This window comes from Prionailurus viverrinus, chromosome D4 (genome assembly GCF_022837055.1).
Source record: "Prionailurus viverrinus isolate Anna chromosome D4, UM_Priviv_1.0, whole genome shotgun sequence".
Taxonomy (NCBI): Eukaryota; Metazoa; Chordata; class Mammalia; order Carnivora; family Felidae; genus Prionailurus; species Prionailurus viverrinus.
The window spans coordinates 89,118,261-89,139,748 of record NC_062573.1 but is presented as its reverse complement, the minus strand read 5'-3'; the positions used below and the strand labels follow the sequence as shown (position 1 = coordinate 89,139,748).

The 21,488-nt window shown below is 59.4% G+C and overlaps 1 protein-coding gene across 1 annotated transcript in view; it reads right to left on the bottom strand.

Annotated features, from left to right (window-relative positions):
• The window catches only part of ASS1 (argininosuccinate synthase 1), a 50,833-nt gene that overhangs the window by 8,317 nt on the left and 21,028 nt on the right, over nt 1-21,488 (bottom strand). The window contains 7 exon segments of the mRNA XM_047831246.1: nt 1,636-1,767; nt 10,466-10,530; nt 11,061-11,145; nt 13,996-14,086; nt 19,333-19,363; nt 19,907-20,012; nt 20,911-20,946. Of these exon segments, the coding sequence (XP_047687202.1) occupies nt 1,636-1,767; nt 10,466-10,530; nt 11,061-11,145; nt 13,996-14,086; nt 19,333-19,363; nt 19,907-20,012; nt 20,911-20,946 (546 nt within the window).

Genomic DNA, 21,488 nt, shown 5'->3' with positions numbered 1-21,488 from the left:
CCAGCTCGGGGCCCCTCGGCAAGAGGTAGCAGCTCTTCTGGGATGAGAAGGGAGGTGGCTGGCGACTGGTGGCTTGCCCCCGCTCGGCCTCCCCGCGGCAGCCGGGGCCTCGGAGCTAGCAGCCCGCCGCCCAGGCCAGGTGCTCTCCCCCACTGGCCTGCCATGCTTCACGACTCTCCTCCTTTGTAACCAGAATCCACCTTCCAGCTGAAACCCTGCTGAGCAAGAGAGCCCGCAGGAGACAATGGTATTTAAACACCTGTCTCTACCTGGGAAGGAGGGGGACCCGGCTTCAAAGCTGCCGGATACAATGGGAGGGAGAGATCACCCAGCCAATAACCACCGAGTCCCCTTGAAGCCCCAAGATGAGTTACAGTGGTTAGGAGCTTTCAAAGGAAATAAAAGCTCCGGGTGGAGGAGGAGGGGGTGAGTAGGCGCCGCGGAGTCTTATCCCAGGTAGGGATTATTAATGTTCACTCTCCAGGGTCCCCCTGACGTCCAGGACCCCATAGGTGTCAGCAGCAGCCGGTCCCCTGCCACAGCTCAGAGGGGCTGTTTGATGTGATGTGGTTTCTCACGTTAAGGAGCCGGTGAATGTCATAGAGCGGGGTCGGCGAACATCTTCCGGAAAGGGCCCTGAAGGCAGTAACTATTCCTGTCTCTGCGGGTCGTGCGGTCTCTCTCACAACTACTCAGCGCTCCCATTATCTCTCAGAGGTGGCCAGAGACAACATGGGAGCCAATGAGCGCGGCCGTGCCCCCAAACCTATTTATGGGCACTGAAATCCGAATTATCTGTCATTTTCCTGTGACGTGAAAGAGTGTCATTAACTTTTCCCCCAACTATTTAAGAAGTATAAAAAAAAACAACACCAAAAACTAGGTTCCCCTCAGGGGCTGAACAGGTATGGAAGATGGGCCGGACCTGGGGACCAGTGTTTTACAATGTGGATTCCAACTCTGGGACGACAGATAAGGCACGGAAACCCGAGTCTCAACTGTAAATCGGGGCCCACGCATACCGCGTGCTAATGTCATTCCGAGCGTGGGTTGGGGACATCTGGCTCGTGCGATGCCCGGACCTGGGGCCGAGTTCTTGGTCAAGGCAGCCTTTCCCTCGCTTGAGGTGGTTCCAGGTTCTGCCTGGAGACAGCCTGACCTGGGGCCAGACCCAACTAGGCCACCTCCGGTTGTGTCATTTTGTACAAGGTCCTTTTCCTCTGAGCCTCAGTTTCCTCGCCTCTGACAAGAGCTGGCCGGAGCCCTCCTCCTAGGAACGTGGGGAGGGACTCCCGGGGATGGCTGGTGTTCCCACGCAGTGCCTGGCACGCGTGCCGCGTAAAAGTCGGCCACCCCAGGGATGATGTGTGACGCTTCCCTGGCCCCCGCTGACGTCACACGAATCGCAGGTGGCGGAGCGGCTGGACATCCTGGGGGGACTGACACATTCCCCTCAACACCCTGCGAGGAAGGCAGGTTCTGGCGCCCCCGCCCCCCTCGCTCCTTGTCCCCTGGCCTCGCCTGACCCCCTTCGGCCTGCATCCTTCGGGCTCTCGCAAGGATGGCGGTGGGTGGAGCGGGACCGGAGGAGGGTGCTGTTTGCTTAGGGAGGGGAGGGCAGCGGGGTCTACGCACCCGTATATACCAGCTCGGCGAATTTCAGGCCCAGGCCCTGTTTGATTTTGCGCACTTCCCGATCCATGGTGAAGGCCTCGATGTCTAAATGAGCGTGGTAAAGGACCGTCCCTGCTGGGGTCTCGTAGATACCTAGCCATTTTTCCAGGCAGGGGGAAAAGGAGAAAAAAAGAGAGAAACGCATGAAACCCAAACTGTCAGCAAATGACAAAAAAATGGAAAAAAAAAAAATAATGACTCGTCTGACAGGAGACAAGCCGGTCGGACCCATTCACTCCCAGCTTGCCGCAAAACGCTCCTGTCATTATGCTCATGCTGGGGCCACGACAGTCCACTCTGCGGCTTGCGGAGAAAATGTCTGGATCCCCCCTTTGAAGAGGCCCTCAGACGTTGGAAAATGACAGGGTTTCGGAGCTGTTCCCCCCTCCCTCCCAACGCGTGCCCACCGGCCCGCGGCTGAAAACCTATAATTAAACCAACCACAGTGGAGCCCAGGGCCCCAAATATCCCTTCCTCCCTTCCACTGGGGGAGCCAGGGGAGGGGACAGCTGTGCGCACACATGCCACCTTCAGCCAGAGGCTCCCTTATGAGTCACGTCTCTGCAGAGAAGCCCCCACCTCTGGGGTAGCCGCAGAGGGCTCGGCGGTATCCTGTGCTGGCCCCATGCACAGATGGGGAAACTGAGCCTGGGAGGAGAAAGGACGTGCCCAACGTGGGGCCACGTCCCTGACCAGTGCTGTCGGCTGCCCTGTGGCTCGGCTGGCGGTGGGGGCCCAAACCCAGAAGGTCGTGGGGAGGCTGGTCTTGCTCAGGGGCCCCCCCTCCGTCCCTATTACGTCAGGCCCAGCCCCTCCGTTTCTTAAACAGCCTGCTTGGACCAGACGGTCTCCGAAGTGACACTGAGGCGCCTGGCCCCGAGCTGAGCGCGGTCCCGGGAGGAAGGTGTGATTCACAGATTCCTCCCTAGAGGGGAGGACACCGCGGTGCCCAGAGGCAGGACCGCCCGCGCGCGCGCACTCACGGTCAGACCCCCCTCTTGTGGCGAGCAGTACGGCCTCTCGGGTGAAGTTCAGGGCAGCGCCTTGAGCTGACCACAGAGTCTGCTGTCCCGATGGCGGGGCCGTAACCGTCCCCCTTCCGCAGATGCCTCTCCAAAAGGTTCCCCTCCTCCCACCGTATAACGTTCCGGTTATGTGTGCCGCTTCCCTGGTAGTTTTGGTTATCCTGAAAACGTACCGCGGTCTCGCCACACTGGCTGCTCTAAAAACCAGAAAGGACCTGCACGGCCGTGTTCACCACGGCCAGAGGGTGGAAGCAGCGCGAATGCCCACCGACGGCCGAACGGCTCAGCAAAATGTGGCAAACACACTCAGCAGAATTATTATCCGGCCTGAAAGAGGGAGGGGGTTCTGACGCGGGATCCGGCGGGGATGCGCCCGGGGAACAGGGCACGAGGAGCACCAGCCGGTCGCGGGAAGACAGATCCTGCACGGTTCCACTTTACGTGAGGCCCCCCAGAGTCGTCGAGTTCATAGGCACAGAACGCAGAAGGGTGGGCGCCGGGGGCTGGGAAGGAGGAGGGGCTGGGGGGGGGGGGGCGCTGGTTTACAGGGTGAGGGTGAGGACTCTCCGGTTCGGGAAGGCGAAAACGAGGCTAGAGGTAGCCGGTGGGCCGGCTGCACAGCAGCGTGAACGTATTTGGACTGGACTGTAGGCTTGAAAATGGTTCAAATACACCTGTTAAGTGTATTGTACCACGGTTTCCAAAAAAAGGTTTCAAAAAGCCTCCCCTGCCCCGAGCCCAAATCAGAAAGGAGGTTGTTTTCAACCCTGGAGCCCAAGGGGCCGAGGACACGGCTGAGTGCGCTGTCCCTGGCCAGAAACGCCCTCCTCCGGGAACCTGCCCGCCTTGGATCTTTCCCTCTGGGAGTCGCAGAAATGCTGGGGCGAGGACAGGCCCTTTCGGATCGCCGGTGCCCTGTTGTCCCAACTTTGAGCTGCAAACCTATTATTCAGATAGGCTTTGGCAGAAGCCCGGCCTTTAGAGCACGCGGCCCAGGCCCCGCTGCGGGGAGCGGAGGCCCCTCTGAAAACGCTGGGCTCCACCAAGAAGTCCTTTAAATGCCAACCGGGTCCAACACTGCTTTTACAGAGGGGCAGGCTGAAGCCGGGGAGGAGGGGACCTGCCCAAGGCGAGTGGGACCGGCACTGGACCTCCCTTCTCTGCCCCAGGCTGCTTCTCAGGGCCTCTGGCAAAGCAATCCCGTGCTTACCAGGGCGTGAAAGGGAACAAATCCGAGGAGTGGCTTAGGAGGAAAAGACTGGGCTCTCACCCTGGCTCCGAGGTGTTCCCCAGTAGAAAAAAAGAGCCTCTCTGGGGTGTGTGTGGGGCGGGTGGTGAGTCTCTTATCTGCAAACCTCTGATATCCTGGTCTTGGGGGGTGGGCACATCCATGTCAAAGCCCCACCTAGAGGCCAGGTGCTGATATGATCACAGTGTGCCACGAAGGAGCCTGTCCCATTCCACTTGTGTGGCCCTCAGGGCAAGGTCTACTGTCCTGCTCCAACTGTGACCTTTCAGGGGGGCAGGGGAAACGGCCTCCCCAACAGGAAGACCCCACCATCCCAAGTTCACGCACCGGCCCCAAGCCCTGGAGTCCTGGGGAGTTGTTCAGACCCTCACTCAGCTTTTGGCAAACGCGGTTCAAATGGGCTCGGAGCGGCCCCCAGCCACCAGCCAGAAAGGGCAGAAAGGCTGGTGGCGGATGGATGGCTGAGAAAAGCCAAGAGCATGAGAACGGGGAGCCACAGAAAACCTACGAGAGCTTAGCACAGAAGTTGGGGCAGTAAGGTACCACACACGCGTGGCTCCCAGTGGCCCCCGGGGCCACGGAGAAAGACCCGACAGGTCCGGCCGTCTGTTTACGAAGACAGACATGTTGGGAACACTGAGAAATGCCTGCCTCCAGGGGCACCCGTGTGGCTCAGTCGGCTAAGGGTCCCAGCTCTTAATTTCGGCTCAGGTCGTGATCTCATGGTCATGGAATCAAGTCCCATCCCACATCGGGCTCCTCGATGAGCGTGGAGCCTGCCTGGGACTCTCTCTCTGCCCCTCCCCCCTCTCAAAATAAATAAATCAACACCCACAACAACAAAGTCGGCCTCCGGAATGGCAGAGATGAGCACAATATTCAAGTGGCAGGTTTTCAACTATCCTAGAAACTTTAGCATCGGGAACATAGTAATTTTCCAAGAGCCACCTAAAGCAAGATACCGACAGAGGCTTTTACTGGCCTTTCGTCCGTCTCAGGCACAAGCTAAGAACTCGGTATTTATTGAATTGCAAACAGGCCTTCTAATGATTAGTTTTGGCACGTCTTGGAAAAACCCAGATACTTTCAAAGCCTATCCGTATATTGGCACGGTCAGTCTCCATAGTGCCAGCCGGGGCGGGCCAATAGCTAGAGCCCTGGAGCCCTCTTCCTTTCCGGCTCCCCGGGAACCTGACTCCTCCTTGCTTTTCTGTCTGGCTGGGCCAGGCATGGGGCGCAGTCCAAGCCGTATTTGCAAAGGGCTGAGGCTGGGGACCAGAAGTCCCACGGACAGGATATCTTCGGAGAGCTCCCAGCTCAGCTTTGCCATGTGACCTTGGCCCACGTCAGTTGCCTCTCTGAGCCCCAAGCAAACTGCTCCTCCTTCCAACTTTCACGGGAGGCCTGCCTGGAAGGTGAGTGCCCAGGCACACCCACATCGCAGGTGCGCACCCTGCTGGCTTTGTCTCTAGAACACGGGGGGGGGGGGGGGGGGGGAACTGACCCCACAGTATCACCTGAACAGCAGTCACGTGTGATGCTGGGAGGACACCTAGACTGTCCAGCCAGGAAGACCTGTGACCTGCCCCAGGGCCACCTGCTGCTGGCCCAGGATAGCTGTTTCCCAGGAAAGGAGCAGAGAACGTGCCCGACGGCTGCGGGAAGCATCCGGGCAAGAAGAAAAGCCATAGCCCCTGACACACAGCAGCACAATTAATATTCCTGCTCCCTTTCTTAGGTGTTAAAGTTAATCGTGACTGATCAAAAAGCTGTTTTCAGGTCGCTGCTGTCGTGTGTGCGTGTGTGTGTGCGTGTGTGTGCGTGCGTGTGTGTGTGTGTGTGTGATAGGGAGAGAGAGGGCGTTTGAAAGATCTCCCCTCTCCTCTCCACAGGGGTAGGGGGTACAGATGATTTCTGTGTATTCCTTCTGGAAAAAAAAAATGACTTCAAAAAAAAAAAAAAAACAGTGACAGAAACCTGATGCTAAAAGACTATGGATTTGGGGCTTTTGACAGTCGGCATACAAACCACTGCGCAAAAAGAAGGAGGAAATGACAGGTGAGTCGCTGTCGCGGTGGAAGAGACAACAGACATCTTCGCAGTGACATGCACAGCGGCTCCAAGTGTCTATTTTCATCTCCCCGTGTTTACAGGAAAAAGACAGGGGTGTCAACGGCTCTCTGCGGAGCAGCCTCAATCACACCGTAATTACTGCTGGGGCGGGGGGGGGGGGGGGATGGGGAAAAGGGCAGGGATCTAGGGGAGGTTGGCAGGGGTGGGGGTGGGGTGGGAGCGAGAGTGGACCGAGGAGGAAGTGGTGGGGACCAAAACACTTCTGCCGCTGCTTCTCTGTTCCCGAGGCTGCCAGGTTAACCGGACCCGCACAGCTTGGCAGAACTGAGTGAGATCCACCAGTGAGCTGGGGTCCGGGGCAGCGGGTGGGGATAGGGGTGAGGGCGCCTGGACCAGAGGTGGTCTGCTTTGGGAAAGCAGGATCCAGAGGGAGAGATTTGCAAAGACCCGGGGAAGGGAGGCTGGCTGGAGCCCAAGGGCTCCCCTCTTAGGTACCAGGGCCAAGGATGGAGAGGGTTGCCATGGTAATGGCGAGGCAAATCATGGTGGGTCTCCAGCCGTCCTCTGTGCCCTGGTGCCCTGCGAACCCCAGCCTGGTGAGCAGTGTGGGCCTCTGAGGGTACAGACATCTTTGTTGCATAACTCTCTCTCTCTCTCTCTCTCTCTCTCTCTCTCCTCTCCATCTGGAACATTCCATCTGAGCGGAGCCTCTGGGAGGCCTGGACAGGTGGGCAGGCAGGTGGGTAAGTGGGCGGGCAGCCCTTGGTTTTTCTTAGCCAGAAAGTGGAGGAATCGGGAGGAAGTGAGACAGGAGGGGAGAGTGGGAGAGAGATGGAAAGGGTGGAGGAGAGAGGGACAGGGGAGGGAAGAGGAGAAGCAGGCAATGAGGAGGAGAGGGAGGGAGTCGGCAGGGGGAAGAGGCAGCAGCAGGCAGAAGTGAGCCGGGGAGGGACAGGGCTGGGAGCGAAGAAGGGAGCCGAGGTGGCTGGAGAAGGAGAAGGGCAGGAGCTGGCGCCTTCCCCGCTCCCCTCCTGCCTGCCCTGCCCCCCTCCTCCTCCCCACTGATTTCATTTACTTCACTTAATTAGCCCCCCTCCAGAGTTAAAAAGATAATGTGATAATGACAACGTGAACAGCCACAATACAGCAAAAGCACTTCCGTCTGCAGCCTCCCCAGTCCCCTGCCCCTCTGACCCCATGACCACCCCAGGCTCAGGGCAGTGGCACTGCCCAGCTCCCTACCCAACTCCCACCCCCCCACCCCCCAAAAAAGAAACCAAGCCCTTTAACGAATTTCAATTATGAGCTTTGTAAAATCAATACAAACGACATTTTCCCCTTGTACACGGAGCGACGGACAATAGCGTCTTCCTGTTCTGCCCTCAATATCGTTGACAATTAACAGCTTCTCCCATTACGGTAGACTTAATAAAGACCTTGTCCTGTGGACATCCCCAGCACCCTCACGTACTCCCCCCCTGCTCGTTCATCCTCCCGACGAATTACTCAGAGTGGAGACGTACAAACAGGACACCGCCCGAGAAATCGCGAAGCAGCTGTCTTCTCTCACCCCCTCTGATCCAAGTAAGAAAACAGGCAAATTACAACTTCCAGGGGGTAAGATTCACCCAGGCCGGCCCCACCTTCGACAGCTGGGGCCACAGAGAGGGAAAGCCACTTGCTAAGGTCACACAGCAAGTTCTTGGGAGCCGAATGTCGACTGTCTGCTCCAAAGGCTCTACAGCTCTCGGGCTCAATTCTGTGCCTTTAGGGACGGCTTCCCACAGGTACACGCAGAGTACCCGGAGAGGCTAAGTCGCTTTCCCAGTGGTGATGGACCTGAGACAGGGACTCACGTCTTCTATCGAAGCCCAGCCCTCCAATGTGCCTCCGTCAGGTTCCAGGCGCTCAGCTCCCCCTCAGACCTAACAGGCCACCTGGGGTGCCCCCTAACTTCTTCACTAATCCCCCCAGAATGTTCCACCCCACCCTCTCTCTTCCACACCTACCCGCTGAAGCCCATTCTCCTGCCACCGTCTCCAGGGTGTCATTTCAGCATAGCCCCGCCCGGGCCTTCATTACTACCCCCTTCAAGTTTACTCCACTGTCCCTACTTTGCGGGATGCCATTTCACAGAGTGACCTCAGGCCAGTCCCTACCCGGCGATTCGTTTTCACCACAAGTGCCAGTCCTGGTCGGTTGGTGTCACTCTCCAAAGCACCGAGACACGTCCACAATCCACGAACGATGGCTCGGGAAGGTCATGACGGCAGGTGCCATAGAGGATGCCTCTGAGCCACACGGAGCTCCCCGAGGGCACAGGCCACCTTTGACCTTCCAGCATGCCTCTGTGGCTGCTGTCATTTGTGGGGCACCTGATCCCACTATGCAACACGGCCGGAACCTGGGTGTGCCCCACCCGCGAGTTTCAGCTCTTGGCCTCAGCCCCACGCCTCTCTGGGTCTGGCTGGGCATCCGTCCTGGCCTTGGTTTCCCCTTCTGTCAAATGAAGGTTGTGGATCTGTGGCTCCCCAAGGTCCGCCTAGATCTGCCTCGCACGATTTTACATTGTGCTGTCTCCCAAGGGCAGACCGAGACAAAGGGACATTTAATTAGACGTTAATACAGGTAAGAGACAAAGGTAAGTGAGGATAAAAGGTAGCAGCTAATTAGTAATATTGTTCTGACAAGGCCTTCCCTGAGAGTTTCAATTAGGTTGCTTCTGGAAGATAGTAGCTGTGTCCAGGAGGGGGAAAAAAAAAATCATGGGAAAGAGGCTAAGCAGTCACTTTGCCTCCCTCCTCCCCGCACCTTTGGAGACACATCCAAACAGGTCATAGGCAAAAAGATCCGACCTCCACCCCTGTGCCTACCACGTCACCCGTGGGCCAACCGGGGCCCCGAGCTGACAAGTCAGAGGTCACCGGGCAAGCCTGGGCGAGCCTGAGTGACAGCTCCCACACCCTGCCTCCCGGCCCAGCACGCTGTTCTGACAGCTGAAATCTGGCCATCAGCTCTCTGCGTCTGAGAATCTTAGTAAAAATGTCCTAAAGGACAAAGCGCCGTGACTATCCCTTGGCCTGGCTGCCTTTGGCTTGTGTTATCTTTTTAAATTGGCCCGAAGAAGGGGCGCCTGGGTGACTCAGTCGGTTAAGCATCTGACTCTTGGTTTCTGCTCAGGGCATGCATGATCTCATGGTTTGTGGGTTCGAGCCCCACGTCCCCCCCTGCGATAGCAGTGTGGGGCCTGCTTGGGATTTTCTCTCTCTCCCCCTCTGTCTGCCCCTCCCATCTCGCACGCGTTCTTGGTCGTGCTCCCTCTCTCCAAATAAGTAAATGAACTTTTAAAAATAACATAAAGTACGGGGTGTCTGCGTGGCTCAGTCGGTTGAGCGTCCGACTTCGGCTCAGGGCATGATCTCACAGTTCGTGAGTTCGAGCCCCGCGTCGGGGTCGCGCTGACAGCTCGGAGCCTGGAGCCTGCTTCACATTCTGTGTCCCCCTCTCTCTCTGCCCCTCCCCTGCTCACACTCTGTCTCTCAAAAATAAAGATTAAAAAAATTGTTTTTAATAAAAAATAACATAAAATAAATCAAACCTAAGCAAAGCAAGCTGAACATCTGTCAAAACAGGGGACCCCCCCAAGCTCACCACCAGTATTTAAAAAATCAGGGGCTCGATTTGGGGGCTCTCACTGCTGCAAGATTTCCCTCTCCCTCTTAAAGTTCCCTAAGGAGGCAGCATTGCTTTATATCATATGCTGACAGACCCAGACCTGCGGGGATTTGAGATCCCCTTGTATGGGGAAACTGAGTCCCGGAGGGGAGGGTGTGGCCTGGGGACTGATTGGTCTGATGCCCCTGTGAGCGATGGCCGGAAAATCACAGGGCTCTGCTTACTAAAGAGAAGATACAGGCACCCGCTTGGTTGGGACCAACCTCTCTCCACTCCTGGGCCAGCCAAAGGCAGCTACGGGCCGCCTAGCCGACGAGTCAGCTGCCCCAAACCCAGGCGCAGGCCCCCCTCGCTTGACCAGCGCAGCCCATAGCGCCCACCCCTGGCAAGATTCCTGCCCTGCTGGGCTGGCGGCCTCCTCAAAGAAGCCTTAATGACTGTGAAATCGGCCCTGCATGGTCTGCCTCCAGACCTGGCCGACCCACCCAGGGCACAGGAGAGCCTGGCTTCCAGGCCCGTCCCTGGCCTCCCCTCGCCTCTGAGCCCCTCCTGGACCCCCAGCTTCCTCCTCACTCTTGGGACAGTGCCTCTCATGATGCCCTTGGGAGTCAGGGACACACGGCCCGCTATCCCCGCTTCACAGGGGAGAAACGGAGTCTGGCGGGGGGAAGGAACCTGCCCCGACGCCCCGATGGGATGGCGATTTGGGGGGGGCTTCTGGAGTCTCTGGGAGCTGAGACGTGCCCCCGAGGGCGGAGAGCAGACTCACCTCGGGACTTCATCCCGATGAAGCGGTTCTCCACGATGTCGATGCGGCCCACGCCGTGCTTGCCCCTGTGGGGAGAGCGGGTTCTTGAAAACCAGATGCCGCCGCGAGGATGCGAGTCGGAGGCCGCCCTCCTGGCTGGGCTCTCAGCTGCGGGGCGCCAGAGCCACAGAGCCACATGGGGGTTGCCCAGCGCCATCGCAGGATCCAAGACTCAAAGGAACATCTGAGCCAAGTCACCTGCCTCAACCGCCCATTGCACAGGTGGGGAAACTGAGACCCCGAGGGTGGAAAAGATCGCCCGGGTCACGCAGTTGAGTTTGCCACTTGTTACCTCCGTCCTGAGGCCTTGCTTGGCACCAGCCCTCCCCCTGCTCATCTTTCCTTCTGTCCCGGTCTCGGGTCGGACGGAGGGCTCAGAAGCTCAGACCAGGAGACCCCCTGCCTACGGGCTGTGCCAACGGCCGCCGGCAGGACCCAGGCGCATCCCCCTTGGCCCCGAAGCCCCAGGCCGTGACCATCAGCCACAATGGCCTGTGCCAGGGCTTGCCCGAGACGGTGGTCTCCCAGGAGGCCGGGAAAGGCTGCGGGCACTCACGCGACTTCATTCAGGTACATGAAGAGCTCCAGGGACGTGCGGTGGGTGGTGCCGTCTTTGACGTTGGTCACCTTCACGGGGACCCCTAGGGCAGGAGGAGAGGGCGGTGGGCCTGCGGGGCCGGAGCTCGGAGGAGCCTGTGCCTGGCACCCCGCCCTCTCCCTCCACCCGCAACGCCTTAAATGGATGTGACAGATATAGACTCCAAATGACTCCTTGAAAAGCCCTGTGCAGGTTGGGGCCTGCTGGAGGGAGAGAAGGGGCGAGAACGCCCCCCAGAATGAAAGGGAAAATGCAATAAAAACGCGCCCCCCACCCTTCCCATTCTCTCTGTCCCTTTTGCATTTAGGGGCTGTGAAATTGGAACCAGCCCTGAACTAATTGAATTTCACGCTCCACCATTGTCTTACGCCCGGGCACCTTCTGTCCCACCAGCTACCCAGGCCGCCTGGCCGAGATGCGGAGGGGCTCGGGCTCGTGCACGCACATGCGCACGCACACACACACACACACACACACACACACACACACACTCACAGCCCCCTGCCACGTCTGTCAGGTGGACCCCCCGGACCCCGATCGCCGGGGTAAAGGGGTGCCCGCTCCAGCAGGCGAGGTGTCGGGAGGTGTCCGTGAATTCTGAGAAGTCGGGGCTGGGGTGGCAGGGGGGCAGGAGGGAGGTGGCCGCTGCTCGGGGAGGGGAGGGCAGGGCCGAGTCAAGGGGGGCAGTGGGTGGGTTCAGGGTTGACTTTGAATAGCAAGGGGGCACTTTTCTGGAGCGGTGTGAAATGAGCAATGAATGTATCAGGGGGCTAACAAGAGAGCTGTAACAGTGACAAAGAAAAGCTGTTCAAAGTTGGCGGATAATCCCCCACCCATCTGCCCAGCTCATTACCATGTAGCCAGCGACCGGGGGCCAATCAGCCTCTATAGCGGCTTTCCAGTCTTTATTAGCCGGGCGCCGCTTGGAGGGGCTTCCCTCAAGGCGCTGTCACCTCGCCATTCTTCACCCCCATTTCCAGGGGTTTTATAACTTGGTTGTAAATTGCTATTAAATGTAAGTCTGCCCAATAATGAACCTTAAGCCCCTCTCGCCACTGCCCGCCTCTCCCCTCTCCCTTTCTCTCCCTCCCGGGCCTATTATGGCCTTCGCAGGGGCCTTGGATGGGGGCCTGCCCCAGAGAGGAGCTAACATTGTCGATGCTGCTGCCGGAGAAAGCCTCTTAGCCTTTAAAATAGTTAATAATTAGATTAAAACTTCAAATAAATTAACTAGAGAGTGAATGGGAGTAGTCGGGGACGGCTCCTCCCGTCTGTTTTTTTGTTGTTGTTTTTTTTTTTTTTTTTCCAGACGGTTCCCTAAATCATTAAAATGGATCACGTTTCTTCTCCAGCTCAGCCCTTGGGGCTGCCCTATTTCTGGAAGAAAGGCTGCCAGAGCCTTGTGTCCAGGACCCCGCTGCCGCCTGCCCGCCCGCCTCCCACCCTCTCCCAGGCTCCCCGGCGGAACCTGCCGGAGGTGTTGCCTGGGTCCCCTCCTGCCACCTTCTTCGAGATGGTGCCCGGAGATGCCCCATGCCTGCGGACCAGACCTGGGTCAGACAGAGTGGGCACTTAGGGCTTCAGCTACCTGCGGGGGCGTCAGACCACGGGCCCTTTGGTTCCCAAGTGGCATGAAATTCAAGCGTTTGAATGGATGCGGGGGGGCAATGAAGACGCCCGCTGGCTTGGCCAGGTTCCTGGGAAAGGCCAGGAGAGGCGGATGATCCGCGTACTAACAGCCTCTATTTCCCACTGTCTCACTCCACACACCATACTCAGCACCTACGAGCATCATTTCCATGGCCTGTTTTATAGCAAAGTGAGCCCGAGGCCCAGAGGGGTGGAGTTGGCTGTCAAGGTCACACCAGCATGAGTGAGGCACAGATCTGAACCCCCACCTCCCCTTCCCCATCCTAGGTCTCTGAGGTGCCCTGGGAGGGACCATGTCCCTCTCCCTCCGCTCTGTTCTAGCCCAGGGAGTGGCCTTGTGGATGGACTGTCCAGCCGCCTTGTCCAGACTCAGGATGCCCCCCCACCCCTTGCTGGATCCTCTAGCTCCTGCCTAGCACCACCTCCAGGAAGCCTCCCCGATTTCTACAGCTGCCTGGGCAGGTCCTCTCCTTGGGTGCCCTGAGCCCTCACTCTGAGCCTGGTCCCGCCCTTCTCATTACCAGGCTCACCTTGCCTTCCCGTCTGTCCTCTATGGCAAGAGGTGTGCCTGGTGCCAGGCTCGAGACTGGGCACTCAGGCCGGGCCAGCAAACATGTCTTGCTGCTAGCAGTGAAGCTAGGGAGATCAGGACACCCACCCACGGCCAAAGCGAACAAGAGTGGTGGCAGCTTTGAGTCTGGGGTAGGGGGTGTGGACAGCATCGAGCCTAGGATTAGCTGAGGCTTTAGCTGTGGGGTCAGAGGGGCCCCCCGAGGCTGGCTCTCTAAGACCCGCCATTTACTGAGCACCTCCTTGGTGCCGGAACCCTGTAGCAGACACGTCCCTTTCAGACCTCATTCCATGCCATGAAAATGCCAAGTGGCGGATGCTTTTATCACCAGTTTACAGAAGGGGACACTGAGGCCGAGGATAGCTGAATGACTGCCCCAAGTCCCAAAGCAGCTGGCAAATGACTGCCTGGGGACTGGAATGCTGTCACGTCAGAGCTGGTGCCCGTGAGCCCATGTGATGGGCCACTGAGGGTGCTTTTCTCTGAAGCCTGGGGGGCTTCCGTGGACCACGCCATCTGGGGAAGCGGGGGTTGGCAAACCTGAATTCTGGCTTCCGGGAACACAGGGGGGATGGAGAGGGCTCGTGACCAGGCCTGGGCACAGGGGAAAGGAGCCAGGACCCCAGGGCCCCAAGAGCTCACCCCCTCGGGTCCCAACAGGCGGGCACCTACCTTTCTTGAACTCGATCTCAAGGATGTCAGGGCTGTTGGGGGCTTTGGTGGGGTCCTGGGTCTTTGTGTAGAGGCCTGGAGGCGCTTGGTTCTGATAAAAGACAGAAAGAGGTTGGAGGCCGGGGTGCCCAGAGCCAAGCTGTGCCCTGCCAGTCCCTGCACCCACCTCCCGCAGAGATCTGCACCCCTTCTCCGGAACTAGGGGGCTACGGCCCTTGCCACCGCCTGGCACGGACCCATGGTCCTCCCAGCCCCCCAGCCAGGAGCCGGCCTCCCCCCTGCACCCCCCCCCCCACTTGCCAGGGGCCTGGGAAACAAAGGGCTCAAGAAATCAGACAATTTTTCCCCTCAACTTGATCTCATCTTTTTCTTCGACGCCCCCACAGCTGGAGGTAGAATAGAATAGAATAGCAGCAGAGGAACAAGTCAGGCAAGAAAAGTGTGACTTTGGAGGAGCGAGGCGGGCGGGCGGGTGGCAGCGGGCTTCCCGGGAGCGGGCGCTCGCTCTCGCAGGCGCCGGGAATTGGGGTTTATTCTGCACTGACCGCAAAGCTAATGACTACGCGTGACCCCAGCAGGTGCTCCGGCAGGCCGAGCCGTCCCCGGGGTCCCCGAGGTTAATACTCACAGGGAGAAAAGAGAAGAGTAAAGCAAAAACCCATTTGAAAGCACATCAACCTTTATGTATATTTTTTCTTGGGCGTGTTGGAAAATGGGCCTCTCGTCTTGATCCAGCGGCAGAGGGACCGTTGACTGCCTGGGGCTCCCGAGGCCCTGGCTACCCGCCCCCCCCCCCCCCCACATACTCCCCGCCGGCCCAGGATCCTTGCCACTGAGGGGAGGGGGGCCCGCCTCTCAGCTTGACTGCTCTAGTCTCTTCTGTGGGCACCCCGGACCTAGCAGTTTCCACCTGGGACACCCTGGGACACATAGTTCCTTAAATCTTTGCTTTCAGAACCCTGCAGACATTCACGGGTCTCTTTCCACCTGCAGTTTCTTTCAGGTTCCCAGCAGCCCCCTTCGGTAAGGTCAAGTGCTATCATCCTATCTATAGATGAAGAAATAGAGGCTGAGCGGGGGGGCAGGGGGTGGACCATGGCTGCAACTAGGTTCTGTGCAAGCCTGAGCCCTGCCCGGGACAGGGAACCCTGAGACCGGCCACAGACATGAGCTGGGTTTTAGACTGGTGGGAAATACCCTCAGCCAGGGGTCAGGATCTCCGGCCTGTGTGTGTGTGGGGGGGGGGGGGGGGGGGGGGTGCTTGGGCAAGTTGCTTTGCTTCCTTGGGCCTGTTTCCCTCACCTGCAAAATGGGGAAATGATCCCTGCCCTTGACCATCTTCCACCGTAAGCACACAGGGTGGTTTTTGTAATTTTTACTGGGTGTGCACATCACCCAAGAAAATGGCAGGGAGGTCGGGTGCAAATTGTGACCTGCCCTGCAGGGGGGGGTATGGCAGCTGGAACAGACCCCCGGTGGCGTCTGCCTCCGGGAAGAGCCTGTCCAGGAGAGGTGGGCCGGCAGAGGTGCCTTGGGCCCCTCACCTGTGGTCGCTTTGCTTCTTGGCTGTATGCCCAAGTGACCAGCCATCCTGGCTCCCGCCCGCCTAGGCACCCCTCAGTCCTGGGCAAGGGGGGATGCTTGGGCTTCTAGCTCCACCTCTGAGCTCACACAGGGGTCTGCGGTGGACCCCTCACCTCCAGATTGCTGCACGACCTGGGCCCCGCTGTATCCCTTCATCTGTTTCCATCTGTAGGGTGGGAATAAGCCTCCGGAGCTGACCTCAAAGACAGACTCAGGGCAGAAGAGGGTCCTTCAGGACCTGATGCCTCTACGGCAGAGATGGAAAACCAAGGCCAAAGAAGTGGCTTGACCCAGTCATATTGCCTGCCCCCCCACCCCAGTGTAGACTCTAGACTCCCTGTTCACTGCTCTTCCCATCACCCCCTGCTGTTCCCCAGCTGGTTTCGAAACCAAAGGGCTGAGAAACAGCGCGAGGGATTGGGCCAGAGACAGCCACCATCGTGCACGGTGGGGACAGGCTTCAGAGAAATGGTTTCAGAGAAATGCCCAGCTCCCCAGGCACCGCTGGGTCCCCAGGCACCGCTGGGTCCCGCCGACCACCGCATTCCTTGGGCACAGGCAGGCCCGATGACAAACCGTCCTTGGCCAAAAGGCAAAGTGGAGAGCAGGGCTTGGACCTCTGGGTGTCCCCCCTGACTCCGCAGCCCCTTTCCCCACAGCCCAGGATGAACTCAAAGCAGGGTGCCAGCGCTGAGGGTCCCCGGTCCCGCACCCACGGCTCCTTCCTCCCCCCCCCCCCACCCCCCCCCACCCCAGCGCTGCCTGACCTCCAGCCGCGCTTCTCTGCGAAGCTGGGAACGGAGGACGAGATGGCCTGTACTTGGGAGGACAGAGGAGGCGGGCAGAGCCGCTCGGCCAGCGACCCACACTCCGCGGTGGACGTCGGATGCAGCTGTCCTGCCGGTTTCCGACACCCTGACAGCGCCGATTAAATAAAATAACTAAATAGAAATCAAGTGACATTTGCTTTGCATTCCGAGGTGGCTGGGCGCCTGCCTTCTTTTTTACTCTCCCTCCTAAAAGCCCAGTTCAAATGACAAATAGTTTGTTGCCGAGTATCAATACCATCTATCTATTTATCCCTCCCAGCGGGAGGGCTCACTTCCAATGTCATCTGGGGGGGGGGGGGCTGGGGGGAGGGAAGAGAGTGAAGAAAAAAAAAGAGAGAGAGTGGGGGGTGGGGTGGGGGGAGAGGCCGAAAGAAAGCACGAAACAGGGCCGAGAAGGAGAAATTGGAAGCAAATGGCCCATGAACTAAACCATGATGTAGAGGCATGATCGATGCTGAAGATGGTTTATTCATCCATCAGATATGGCGGGCCGGCGACTGAATGAACTCTTTCACTGTGTGCCGTATGAAGTTAAAGCAAGTAAATTTCTATCTTTCTTCGCATTAGCTGCCTCATTGCCCTTCAATCAGCCCTCACGGAGGCAGAAAATGGCTCCGCCATCTGCCTTCAGACCCTCCCTTCGGCAGGTCTTGGGGCTTTTTTTGGAGAGGGGGCGGGGGGCCCCCCGTTCCCTTGAGCTGTCTCCCCATCTCCTCCCAAGGGGGCCGGGGCTGCCGGTGGGGCGGGGGGGGGGGGGTGGAGGCTGGCACCATGCACAGGGCATCTAGAGATGCAAGGGGGGGGGAGGGGTCCTGGGGTTTAGGCTGGGGAGCCCCCCCCACCCCTGCCACCAAGCCGGGCAGGCCCCGGAGAGCCGGACCGTGGGGTCCTCAGCCTTACCCCACACTGCTCAGCGGGAATGATGTTTCCTCTCACTCATACCCAGCCCAGCCTTCCCTGCCCGATGAGAGGGGTCCTGCGAGGATCTCGGCCCCTTTATCCCCCAAAGAATCTTTGTGTAAGGAGGGGGGGGCCGGGGAGCTCGGCGCTAAGATCGAGGTGTCGTCGCCCTGTGCTAGGGACAGGCCAAGAGCCGCAGAAGGGAAGGGCTGGCTGGGGCCTCCCACCGTGTGCATGAGGAATCAAAGGCTCAGAGAGGTTGGGTCACTTGCCCGAGGCGGCACAGCACCAAGTGGCAGAGCCAGGATTCAGAGCCCGGTTTCTTAGCTCCGGGCCTGAGGCCCCAGCCTTCCCAACTTGAGCGGGTGGCAGAATTCCTACAAAGACACTCTTTGGCCCTTACGCATCCATCCACCGTCCTCGTTAGACAGGAGGCCTGAGGGGGAGGGTCTGCCCAGGGTCACGCAGCCATCTGCACCCCCAGCACTGCCCAAGGGGCACTTTCCCCTCTGGCCTTGGCTCTGCTCCCCGCGCCCCCCAGCCGCCCCTTGGTGGGTGAGAGTGCCACAGGATGTTTGGAGAGGGGTCGGGGTCACAGCCTGCCTCTGCACAGCTCTGCCTCTGCCAGGCTCAGCCTCCCCCGCCCCCCTTGGCGTTGACTGACTGGCTAATTAGGGGTGGCTGGCCTGAGTGTCACGGGGTCAGCAGAGCATGAACTGGAAAAACCTGTGGCCAGCAGGCAGCGGCCCCGTGGGGCCATCAGCCCCCAGGGGGCAAGGGTGCGGGCTCTCTTGAGTGACACAGTGGGCAGAGCCGAGTGTGGGTGGGGGCGGGCAATGGGGGAACCACGGAGGCAGGAGGGCCAGCTCCCGAGATGGGGTGCCCTAGCAAGGCGGTGGGGTGGGGGGAGCCACTTAACTTTGGGCCTTGGTTTCTCCCTTTCCTCTCCCGTGAGATGAGGACTGGCTTATGGCTAGGAGCCAAGGAAAGGAATCCAAGAAGAAGCTAAACCCGGGCCTGGCCCCAGAAATGGTCACTGGGAGCTGTTACAATATCACCCACACTGCCGGAGAGGCCTGGTCCCTCCGGGCCCCCCCCCCCCCCCCAGGACTCCCGGCAGGGGCTCCAGCTCCCCGACCCTCACCGGCACCACCAGGGCACCCCCCCCCCTCCAGCTGGCCTTCTTGGATCCCCCAGACCCCGCTGCCCAAGCACCCCCACCCCACACAGCACACTTCTTCCCTAACGTCAGCCACCCAGCAGCTCACCCCACCCCCAAACCAGCCGCCCTGGTGTGGGGCTGGGCCAGGGAATGGAGACACATTCCCTCAGGGACAAAGAGATTTTTCTCTTCCCAGGATAGATTTCGTCCGGGTCCCCCCCATCCCTCACCACCCACCCCCCCCCCCCCGCCCCAGCCCCCATCTCCCACGGTGGCAGGGGGAGATACAAAGGGAAACCCCCCAGGGAGAGAAATCCTAAACTTCAAACAGGGCTGAGGCCCAGCCTGGCCAGCCTGGGAGGCTGGGGACCCGGGATCAGGGCGGCCTGCCTCGGGCTGCCGTGGAAGCAGAAAACGCAGACAAATGGGTCCTGGGGCTCTAATCTGTACCACCCCCCACCCCACTGCAGCACTAGCGGCCTGAGAGCTGGTGGGCACAGCCTGGGCCCTCCTACAAGTGTCTCATCTGCCTAATTGCTTCTTTATTGTCTTACAATCACACACTCTCTCCATGCTGTCCTGAAATATTTCCTTCTCCTATTCATCTCGGGCGGCAATTAGAAAAAGAGAGCCAGGGAGTGGGGGGGGGGGGGGGTGGGGTGTCTCAAAACGCAGCAGCATGGAGTGGGGAGGCGGCGAGGGGAGGTGGGGGGCGGTGGGGAGGATCTGGACGCAGGCAGGGCTCGGCCCCAGGCCCACACCCGGCCCCCGTGAAATTTCAAATTAGGCTACAATCACATCAGACAGCATCGGCCCGGAGCAGGCAGCCCGTTCACAGGAAACGGGGTGGGGGGGGATTACCTTGGGGTTCTCCAGGATTCCAGCCTCGTAGCTGCAGGGGGAGAGGGAAGACAGGGGGTCAGGTGGGGAGGGGCAGGGAGACGCCCCCCGCCCCCACCATGCCCAACACAAGTCTGCCCTGCCTTTCTTTCTCTGCCAAAGCAACCGCTGCCAGCCCCGCCTGGAACATTCTGAGCCCACCATAGTTGGCTCTGGGAACTGCAGGTTGCAGGAAAGACCCTGGGACATTTCCCTCAATCTTCTGGGGGGGGCACGGCCCCAGGGCCTCCCATCTTGGATGGGGGGCACTTCAGACATGCTATTCTCTCTGCCTGAAACACTGCGTGCACCTCGGCCGGCCCAGTCCGTTCTCATCCTTGAAGTTTGAATGTCAAATGTCACTTCCTCCGAGAAGCCTTCCCGGATACCCCAGCGGAGGCCGGGTGCCTATCATCCATCTACCCCCCAGAGGGCCGTGCAATGAGCTACAAGTGGGTCGGTCCACGCATGCGGTCACCGTGACATCTGCCCCGCGCAGGCAGGTGCTCCCTGACACGGGGCGGGGCAGCGGACAGGCGGGGAACGTCTTCCTTACCTGATGTGCATAAGGTTCTCGTCCATGCTCCACGGGTTCTTGGGGGTGACCGGGATGGGGATTCCGTGTTGCTGCAGGTAAGAAGTGACACGGGGGCGGGAGTGAGGCAGCGTGAAGGAGGCCTGAGGGGCAGGTCCGGCTGCCTTGGTTTTCTTTCCAGGCTTCAGACACACTGGTCACCACGCAGTCAAGGCCAGGGCCCCGCTCTAGTGTCCCTCCCCTCCTCCAGGCTGCACGGAGAGTGAGGGCCCTGCGGCTGGACGCGCCCGTGCAGAAACCGCAAGATGGTGTCTGCGACGTCGTGGAGTGGATACTGACCTTGGAGGTTCCTTCCAGAAGATTCTGAGCATTAGAATGGGTCCCCGACCCTCTGGCGGGAGGGGGGCGGGGGCTGGAAGGGTCCAAACTTCCACCGCAGAAGCCATCTGTGCCCGCGCGGTACTTTCTGTGCCCCAAGCAAAGGGCCTCTAGCCCACGGCACTTGTTTAAGATACGGGCCTGGCATTTTCTGGGAGGCACCCCTCTCCCCCTGCCTGGCGCAACGGCCACACCCATCACTCTGCAACCCTGAAAAGGACATCGTGGGCCGATCCGCACCCTCTCCATCCTCCTCTCTTGGTTCCAATCGTGTTTTGCTTCCCAAATGGTTCCATCCGTCGTGCAAGGAGAAAACTCATCCCACCCGAGACCCTGGGTCTGAAAGGCTGTTGGTGATCTCACTGTGAAGGCCCTTTCCGAATAAGGAGGAGGCTGACCCCCTTAGCTACCCCACGCTGCCCTGGGTGGATATTCGGCCGGAATCTAGTGCACACACGTTACTGGCAGAGGCAGCTGAGGGGCCCAGCCAGGCCCCTTTAAGGCAGTGACACCTGACGCTTTGCCTCCAAGCCCCCTTTCGGCACCTTGCCCTCTGTGGTCCTAGACCTAGCCAGCCCCAGCCCCGTAGCCCCCACCAGCACCACTCTGCCTCTCCTGGTCGGGCCACCCTGAGCCACACTTATTCCCACGACTGTAAGATTCCAGCCTCCTCCAGGGAGCCCCTGGGTTTCCTTCAGCCCCCCTTAAAATTCCAAGGTAAATGAAGCTAAAAGCCCTCTAAGTTGCTTTTCTCAAGCCTTACCAGGGGAACGTTTCTGTAAGTCCGTATCTACTCGAGAATTTGTGGGCAAACAGAACACCCCATTTAGAGGGCTGCTCAGCGTTGGGGGGCCGCCTGTCTCCCCGCCAGGTTGCCAAGAGTCAAATGCACGTGCTGGCCTTAGGCTCCCTCCAGGTAGAGTGGGCCAGCCGTGGGGACCGGGACCCTGTGCGGGCGCTGGCATCCCCGGGCTGGGGGCGGAGAAAGCCAGCAGATGGGTTCCCTGCAGCCCGTTTGGGGGATGGTTTGGAAACACTTTTGCCTTCCTTCCCACTGGGGCTCCTTGGTCGTGGTCGGAGCAAGGAGACGAGAGAGGGAGGACAGGATGGGCAGCCCCTCCAAAGAGATTTTTGTCTCCCCTCCCCTCTCTGTCCTGAGGCTCCCCCCCCCACCCCGCCCACAAAGAAATTCTCACTGCAACTGAGACAAAAAAAAAACCCTCGT